Below are 10,217 nucleotides of genomic sequence, written 5' to 3'. Positions count from 1 at the left end.
CTACTTGGGTTCGCTCCGACTTTTCTTTTCGCCAGAGTAATAATAGAAATACAACAGGTATTATTGTGAAATATGTGAGGACGATCACGAGCTTAATCGAGTGACCAACACAATTATGGAGCTAAAAGGATAGTTTCACAGACCCATTAACAACCAGCAGAAAAATACAATAGAACAATGAAATGATTTATGGACCAGTCGCATGGAGTAGTCCCCTGTGGAATCATTCATTCTTATGTATTATGTACGTGGCGCGTCGTTACGTACCATAAACCGCGATCATTAATAATTACAGAAGTCACGTATGCGAATTACATCAATTATATACTTGTGTACATACAACCTCGCGTCAAATTGCGGGTTGTAATGTTGTATTCGCATTTCGCAGCTGCAGCGCAGCGCGATCCAGCGGGATCGAAGCAACATGCGCGAGAGAAGTCTAGGCTGCCTAGACGCTGCTATTGCTGCTAGGCGCTGACGCGCCTATTCGGAAGAACGGAACCGAACAACCGCCACCGCGTTGCGCGTTGCGCGACGCGATGGCGCAAGAGAGGGCAGCGGTAGTCGGGGTAGGGACGGTAACGTCAGCATGTCGCGCCTCGCTATCGTACGTAGAATCACGGACGAATCAAACATGGCGATTCGGTCGCTGTTTACGGTACGAGCATACGGTTACTAGTGCCGTGGTGGGTGGTACCAGTACGCGAGAGTGACTCTTCGACGTTAGTGCGTGATCGTGCCATCGCGTATTAACGGACCCCGGGACATATCGCGGGCATGGAGCTACACGGAACGGAAACGCCGACGAAGAAAGTGTCGGGCGACGCCGATGATGGAGAACGCGACGCAAAGGGCGTAGAAGCTGGGCCAACGCCTGCGACGTCATCGCCTCCGCGAGTCGAGCGAGTACCGCGATCTGCCGGCGAGAACACGGAGCGGAACGTCGATTGCTCCAACGGAAGAAATGTAAGGCCCGGTCGATCAATAAGTGAAGATAATAATACCAATATTTTTAAAATGCCTCTTTTATTCGCTGACAAGGTATTACATAGAACCAATAATTTATTCAAATTTATATGATTATTAAAATTTAAACGATTAAAAATTAGGTAAATTTAGCTTATATATCGCTCATTTGCTACAACAATGGATTCAACGGACTCAACAGTTGAGTGAACACTCACTGCTATTGGTGTATTCTTCTAGATCTAAACGTCCGATTGGATGATTTAGGGCCACTTTTACCAACTCCGATTAACTTAATCGACTGATTAGTCCATTGAAATTGGCCAATCGCCATCTGTCGTCAAACAAAATGGCAAATGCGATTGGTCAGTTTTAATGGATTAATCGGCCAATTAAGTTAATCGGAGTTGGTAAAAGGGCCCTTAAAAGAATACACTAATGCGTGGTCTACAATGGGCAGTAGCAGTAGTGGATTAAGGAGTAGACGCAGAAATCAACCAATCATAATCGAATGTGAGAAAGATAATCAACTATGATTAGTCGATTTTTGCACCTACTCCTTAATTCACTACTGCTACTGCCCATTGTAGACCACGCATAATGGTTGCGTCACCGACGAGATATTATACTATTAAGGTTTGTTCGCGTCGCAAGCTCCAACATGCTCCAACATGCTCCTACCATAGCTCCTACTCACTCTATCAAGCGCATTGGAGTGAGTAAGAGCTATGGTAGGAACATGTTGGAACATGCGACGCGAACAAACCTCTAAAGATCCTTACGGGAGTTCGCGTCCTTGTTAATATTGAAGTGATTAAGTAAAAAACTGATAATATTGTACCCATTTTATGATTTATTAGTTTAGTAGACGTGTTTATCGATGTATATGCATTTAAAACTCAATAATACTTGATTTTTCTTTAAAATTGTGATTTCAGTGTTATCGTCAAAGTTCGATTATCAACAGAGATGATAACTGCAGAGAAAAAAATTGTAATTTTTTGGCAATATATAGGATTATAGCTTTACAAGTATGCATATTTATTTATAGAGCATTTATGTAATAAAATATCATGAATTTAATAATGTATTAGCCAAATATTTATGTTAATAATAGCAAATTTATATCAATTGTCGATAATGTCAGCGTTCTTCAATTACCTCCGGGCTCTTGGGGCTCTTTTTATACCGCCGAAAATTTGCCCAGGGTTGACGGTCTTTAATAGTATCTCATCGGTGGTTGCATTCAGTAGACTCAACAGTTGAGTGAGCGCTCGCTATTATTCTTTTAGATCGTCCAATCAGAATTGTAGATCTAAAAGAATACATCAATAGCCGTGAGCTCTCACTCTTTTGACATATTCCATTAAATTCTAAAATATAGACCAATCAGATGAAAGAGCTCATTGAGCGCACTTATTTGTGTTCAGCAGAGAAAACTAATCAGTGAGACTTAGCGACTCTAATATAATTGGCCGCATGCAGCACAATATCTATTTTGCAACTATTGGAAGTTTTCTTCACTGAGATAAAACTATTTCTCTAGATTTAAAAGTTTAATTCAATCAGGATAAAGAAAACTTCCAATAATTGTAAAACAAACATTTTACGCTAAACGTGACCATTGGTTCCTTCTCTTAGATCCAGCGAAAGAACCAATCATTAAAAAAATCACTGATCACTTTTCTTTATTAAACGCAGCCATTGATTCATTTAAACTTATTGCTTGGAAAAATTTATTTTTTGAGTTGATTGTCATTATTGTAGCCGCTGAGATATATATGTATATATATATATATATATACACACGTACATATACATATATATATATATACAATATAATATTTCAAAATGTTGCAACGTACTGCAATATTAAAATATTCTGTGCCATCTGCGTTTACATGTACATGTATACTTACATCTTAATATTTAATTTTATTATTTTTATTTGGATTTAATATTCAATTTAAAATTTCTCTTTCATTATTATTAATGTTTAATTATCCATTCAAATGATAATTATGTAGTTAAAAAAATCGTAATTTTATGATAATATAATATTATTACGGTAAATATTTGTTCTTATTTATGAAGTATTGGTATAATAGCAAAAAAATGTTGAATTTAATGCATTATAAGTTAATAATTATTCAGATATTTCTGACATAGAAAAATTTGTCGACAATTGATAACGTCGATGCTCTTTAATTACTTTCGTGTCCCCTGAGGTGTCTTATAAAGTCTGTTCTTTTTAGCTAAAGTTCTTGCACGATTCATCTTTTTCTCCCTTTTCTCTCCATATTGGAGAGAAAAAGAAAAGGTGAACCGTGCAAGAAATTCAGTTAAAAAGGCCTATGATCACAAAAATCTATCCACAAGGATGGTATTCATAATCCATTCTTATTTCAAGACTGTCTTAAGTAATGTCTTAAGACGCTAATATGGCCCTCTGATTGGTTCATGACTTCTTAAGACGGTCTCGAATATAAGATCTAACTATGAATATAGGCCTTTATTAATATTTCGATGACTTATAGCGTTTTCGAGTGGAGTGGGTTTGAACCCGACCCGGTTTGGTTAACCCATGTTTGACCCGAAAGTATCTCCTCCAATTAGAAATCAAAGTAAAGCATGTGACGTCATCGATCCGACTCAGATTAGGTTCAAACCCATTCCATTCGAAAAACGCTATTATTTTACGCCTGTAAAAGAGATAATTATAAATGTAAAATTATTATATGTAATTATTGTAATTAATATATTTAATTTACTTAATATTATGCTTTTGTTATTTTGCAGCATCCAAAATCACTTGTAAACACCTGTGGAAGATTGGAAAGCGGTAGTGGCAGTGGTGATCAAGACGGTGGTCAGCACGAGGACGGAACAGACATCGCAGCGAAGAAGAGAAAAACTCGAAGAGGCAAACCCAAGCATAAAAAATTAAAGCCATATTCGAAGCAGTTATCTTATCAGCAACAATTGCGGAGCAAATGTATTGGTAGGATTGCTAAAACCAGTAGGCAACCACCAGCTTTGTACAATACCACGCAATTCCTTATGGCCGATCACAGCGATTTGCCTGATCTCGAGCAAAAATTATCAGAAGCTGCATCATTAGAAGTACCTGCTATGTTTCAAAAGCCACCGGCGCCGTCGCGTACTCGCGATTCAAGTTTCAGCGTAGATTCCGATGAGGATTACTTTTACTCATCTCCGGAGGATGAAGAAGAATTTTTAACGAAAGAATTTTCAACTGCGTACGAAGCTGTTCATGAGGAACGATTGAGCACATTGACAAAAACGGAATTGATAACGGAATATAAGCACTTAGAAGCCAAAATGGATTCATTAACAAAACGATTACGTAATAAGAGCATTCATCAAATTGAGGAAAGGGATTCGGAAAATAAAAATGTGTCTACTACAGATTCCGAGATAGCGAAGAAATTGAAGCTGTGTCAACAACGGATTGACGACCTGCTACAACAAAATGAGCAGCTAAGACGAGAGAATGAAATATTACGTACTCAAAAGAGATTACACGCGAGCAGCTCTGAATCTAGTGTCGACAGTGAAAGCGACAGCGACAGTTCTAGTAATAGTAATCAAAGTGGATGTAGTTGCTCTCTTTCGAGTCCAGTAACATCTCCTAAGCATACTTATAAATCTAGATTAGATAATAATATAAGAACAGATAACAAAAGCGATAGCTGCGATACTAGCCAAAGTGGAAGTCCCACAACATCTATAACACCTACTAATTTCTCTAACGGTCATGTAATTCTGAATGAAACCGGTAGCTTACCCACATAGATTTCGAAATTGTTCCTTGGTACGTATTGATATTACATTCGATATTACAAAATTATCAATACGGCAGGCTGCATCCATTCAATATATCTACAGATTTAAAAGAAGCAGATTCTTCAGTCAATTTTGTTGTCAAACAACATTTGATCTTTCTTCTAATATCTGCTAAATCTTGTTAAGCTATCGTTTCTTCATATCCCGTTACTATTTCCTGGTCCAATCTTCTTTCCCTTGAGACTGTATGTACGTACAGTCACACATGGATACATATATGTGTAACAATATAAATATAGGATTAATATTCTATAGGAGAACTATTCGTATCTGTTTGTGCTATTTTGTTATCTGCTTGGCAAAATATTTATCATACCTATCATGTGTATTTGCTTCTATCTCTCCTGTACTTTACTCTAGTATCGTACACATGGAATTTGTATTTTTCAGCCTGATTTTTTTTTCTTTTTCGCGTACTGCCAATTACAAGAGTTATGTTTGCAAATAAAGGTCTACAGACCATCAACTAACGCAGACCTATGTACATATACGCATGGGTAAAGTGAGAAGCGGATTCTTTTAGACTCATCAGAAGTATTATATGTATAAAATGTAATATTATCAAATGTGATGACCTATATTGTAAGAGGTTAAAAATCTTTGTACAATTGTATAGTTTTTAGACAGTAAGACGAAATGTTAGTTTATGGTCTGAAATTGTAAGATACGCAAAAGTGTTTTTCGCATTTCCAATTTTTAATAAATTTTATGTTTTGCTCCGACATGTATGTTTTAATTATAAACAATGATGTTTGGAATTAGTCTTTTTGAAGACTTACGCTATTTTTCCTTATATATTCCTAAAATTTTTCTTTGTATTCAGATTTTTGAAATATTCGAAATATTTTCTTAATAAAAAAATAAACTTTTTAAATTGTACGGAGTGTAGAAATTTGTTCTAGTTATCATCAGAACTGAGATCTTTGGTTTTTCTTTCTTTATAGATTTTCATGTTTATGTATAATCTAAAAAAATCTATTTCATTGAAATGGAAATACATACTATAATTTAAAATCTTCGTTTAGCACATCTTTACTTTTATTTGATTTTGATAATGCATATGTGTAAAACTATTAACGGTTGGTAAATTTTAAGATATTGATTACTCGCAAGTGATATATATTTGCTAATTTATCGTTGACATTCTTTTTACGTATGTTTACAATTATGGTTTTAGGGGTACGGTTAACTGTAGGCACAGTATATACAGTAGCGCAACTTTCCTGATTTTATGTTGGCAAAAATGGAGTGCGCATGCGCGAAATCAATAAGTTCCCCAGTAACTCCATCTAAACTTCTATCTCACTTCTTCCTTTTTCTGTTCTCTCTGTCAGGGCCATTTAAATGTTTTCGTTTATGTACCTATGACAGTTTATATTCGGAAAGCTCCAATTTGGAGGAATTGTGTGTTAGAATATTATTTTATAATATACATAATATTGAAAAAACTTTCGTTTTCTGAATTATTGTTATATTAAGTTTAAAATTTCTTTTATCTCATTTTTAGTTGATTATTTTTATTCTAGATGCACACACACACACACACACACACACGCGCGCGCGCGCGCACGCACACACACACACACACACACACACACACGCGCGCACACACATAAAAATTATTATATTTAATTTAATAAAATTATTATTAGATACTTTTTATAATTACAACAATTATAGTAATTGTTTTCTGAAACGAAATCTGTATAACATTAAATTTTACCTTTTATTGTTTATATTAATATTTTAAACATGCGGAACATGATGCTTGTATTTTTCTGTTGAATTGCTTACATTTGAGCTAGAAAATCTGCATTAATTCTGCATGGTACAATTCTAATAATTTTAAAAAACGCAAGCAATTTAGCAGGAAAACAAGCATCGTGTACCGATCATTAATTATATTTTTACAGTTTAATATTTATACCATACTTATATAATTTAATATTTTCTTATTTTTGTGTCTTTTTTTTTATTTTGCAATACATTACAATTATTAATGTATTTCTTTTAGTTTTTTACATTTAATTAATTTGCTGTACATACAAATGAACTAGAGCAGCTAGAAAGAAAGAGAGAGAAAAAGGAAACTAAAGAGCAAGTGAGATAGAAGTTTAGATGGCGTTACTGGGGAACTTACTGATTTCGCGCATGCGCACTCCATTTTTGCCAACACTAACATCAAAGGTGCCGACAGAGAGTTGCGCTACTGTATATACTGTGCTGTAGGGGTACTGTAGATTAAACAAAGACATCTATCGTATAGGTCGCGGACTAAACGCACGGTGTAAACATAGCCAGTGGGTACGTTTACACCATATGTTTAGTCCGCGGTCTATACAATAGATGTCCTTGTTTATCCTGTAAGTTAAACAAAGACATCTATCGTATAGGTCGCGGACTAAGCGCACGGTATAAACGTAGCCATTGTACGCGTTAAGTGGGGAGCACAGACTTTTGCATAACGCATAACATGTAATGCATAAGAAATTCAATCAATCAGAATTCTTTATTTCATGAAAAGGAAGGAAACGGAGGGCTTTGATTGGTACATTTTCTTATGCATTACGTGTTATGCGTTATGCAAGAGTCTGTGCTCCCCGCTATAGAAAGTACCGGTTCCCCATGAGGCGTACTTTTCGAGTTGCGTAGGTTACAAGAACCAATCGTAAATTCGTTTAGCATTTCTGTTAGAATGTACAACAGAAATTCTAATCAGCAATTGGTTGCATTAGTTTCTAGTAAATTACTAGAATACGCAGGTTACGCTTACGCAGATTACGCCGCATGTGACGGCACCCTTACTTATCACAAATTCATGTGTATTAATAAAAAAACCGTGTTACATGACGCGCAGCCAACCAAAATGTACACACACACACGCACGCGTACACACACACATGCACACGCTATGGCTGCAGTCGCTTTGTCGTTTGCAGAGCTGTGAACATCAATTGTTCTTGTTTAATATTTAATAAACAACAAGGATGAAACAACGCTTAAAGTGTGTGATCGCCAAAGCGAACACAGCCTAGAGTACACATACATACAGGGTCATCGAAAAGTATCGGACCCCCCTAATATCTTCAGTTAGAATGCATTTTGGAGAAAATGTCCAATAGCAAAGTTGTATGGTTTCAAGCGAGGAGTAAGATGATGACCTTGACTTTGATCTTGACCATGTCCTTTAAGGTCATTTCAAGGTCAACCTTATTTTTTTAAATGGAACCCCCTACATTTTATTGCATATTTTTATAGCTTATCTCGAGAGCTTTCCAAAACACTATAATAAAACATTTTTTCATTAAGTACTTTTTGAGTTATAAAGGTTTGAAGTTAACAATTTTTTGACACAAAATGTAAATCTTGTAAAATATTATTTAGTTTTCAGTAATCATAACCTTAATACTTTTGTGCGCGGAATAATGAGACCAATTAATTGGTTTAAAGAAAATACATTAATCAAAAAGTGTCGGATCCCCCTAATATTTTCAGTAAGTTACTTAACAAATTGTTAACTTCAAACCTTTATAACTCAAAAAGTACTTAATGAAAAAATGTTTTATTATAATGTTTTGGAAAGCTCTCGAGATAAGCTATAAAAATATGCAATAAAATGTATGGGGTTCCATTTAAAAAAATAAGGTTGATCTTGAAATGACCTTAAAGGACATGGTCAAGATCAAAGTCAAGGTCATCATCTTACTCCTCGCTTGAAACCATACAACTTTGCTATTGGACATTTTCTCCAAAATGCATTCTAACTGAAGATATTAGGGGGATCCGATACTTTTCGATGACCCTGTATATGTCGCCATTTTAAGAGCACTTCCGCTGAATGTCCAGACTCTACTTCTAGAGACTCTAGAATCGGGCTACGGCCTATACTTTTCGATTGTGTCTAATCGTGCCGTGGTGAGTCGTTGCTGGAAAGCATCATGTCGAACACTGTGTCAACTTGTGTATCATTTAAAGCCTTGATGGAAAGCACCTGCTTCTATTGTGTCCATCGTGCTGTGGCGTGTCGTTGTTGGAAAGAATCATTTCCGACACCGTGACGATGTCACCTAAAAACCTTGATGGAAAGCTCTCAATACCTACAAATCTAGTACCTTACAATTAGTAAGACACGAAATCACAGCAGCGGATCGCTTCTGATTGGTTACGCAGTTACGCGATACGCGGTAAATACGCCTCATGGGATTCCAGCATAAAGCTGGAAACACAATGAGCACAGGCAATAGGCACAGGCAACAGGGAATAACGAGCCTTCCAATCCTAGCTCTGGGGTATAAGTTCGATACTATATCCCAGAACTCTGATTGGAAGGCTCGTTATTCTCTGTGTCCATTGTGTTTCCAACTTGATGCAGCCACAGTAGAAGGAATAAGGAATAACGATTCCAATCTATCAGAAACCGTGTATTCCGGTGTATCCGATTTCTGATAGATTAAAATCTTAAAGGTGCATTCACATGCAAGCGTCAAGCAGCGGAAGCAGCAACCAATCAACGAGGCGATTTTTACAGTGGCGTAAAAAATATTTTTTACACCACTGCCCGTATCGTCTAGCTGATTGATTGTTGCTTCCGCTGCTTGATGCTTGACGCTTGCATGTGAATGCGTCTTCATTCCTTATTTCTTAAGGAGAGTTTATATTGGCCGTAACCGTATGCCGTAACCCCGGATTTACAATAGGGTTTTAAGCCTAAGCCATAAGAAATGGGCGAATCACAGTCGAATCCGAGGAGAATAATCGACTGTGATTCGCCCATTTCTTATCGCTTTTCTTATGGCATTTCTTAAAGCTTAAAACCCTATTATAGATCCTGGGTAATCTGTAAAGATGCCATTACATGCAAGCGTCGAGCGTCGAGCATCTGCGCAGAAGATTACTGCTGATTACTGCGCAGAAGTTTGAATCTCCAGACTCCTGCACAGTTTCTTTACGCAAAATAGTAAATTATGAGAGGTTATGTTCTGACATACATTACTATCCTAACATATAATGCTGAAAATTCATATTTATTTACATTATATAGTGTAAACTACAAGATTCCACTATTAGTGTATCTCATATAGTCGGTTATTAAAAGGTTGCAACACTTTTTTTCGATGGGTTTCGGAATGAAGCTTGCTCACCGAGCGATTGGTTCTTATGGATCCATAAATAAGAATCAATCGCTTGGTGAGTAGGTTGCATTTCGAAATCCATAAAAAAAAGTGTTGCAACCTTTTAGTAACTAACTATACATTAAATTCAATTTTAGTAAAATTATTAAACATATCACTGCGCATATTCTGATGCTCGACACTTGACGCTGCCATGTAAAGGCCTTTAGAATTGACTAATTGCTGGATTCACACTGCATCCGATTTTCGTTG

At 36.3% G+C, this 10,217-nt stretch overlaps 1 protein-coding gene across 1 annotated transcript; it reads left to right on the top strand.

The window, feature by feature from the left end:
• The first annotated feature begins 579 nt into the window (after positions 1–579).
• On the top strand, positions 580–5,549 carry LOC108724120 (protein HEXIM). The gene is made up of 2 exons (XM_018450299.1): positions 580–966; positions 3,766–5,549. Exons 1-2 carry the CDS (start codon positions 778–780, stop codon positions 4,780–4,782), a joined length of 1,206 nt encoding a protein of 401 aa, XP_018305801.1. The 5' UTR covers positions 580–777; the 3' UTR covers positions 4,783–5,549.
• Positions 5,550–10,217: the final 4,668 nt, after the last annotated feature.

Source organism: Mycetomoellerius zeteki, unplaced genomic scaffold (assembly GCF_001594055.1).
Source record: "Mycetomoellerius zeteki isolate Tzet28-1 unplaced genomic scaffold, Tzet1.0 scaffold275, whole genome shotgun sequence".
NCBI lineage: Eukaryota > Metazoa > Arthropoda > Insecta > Hymenoptera > Formicidae > Mycetomoellerius > Mycetomoellerius zeteki.
Note: the sequence above shows the minus strand (reverse complement) of the source record. Positions and strands in the feature narration are given on the sequence as shown.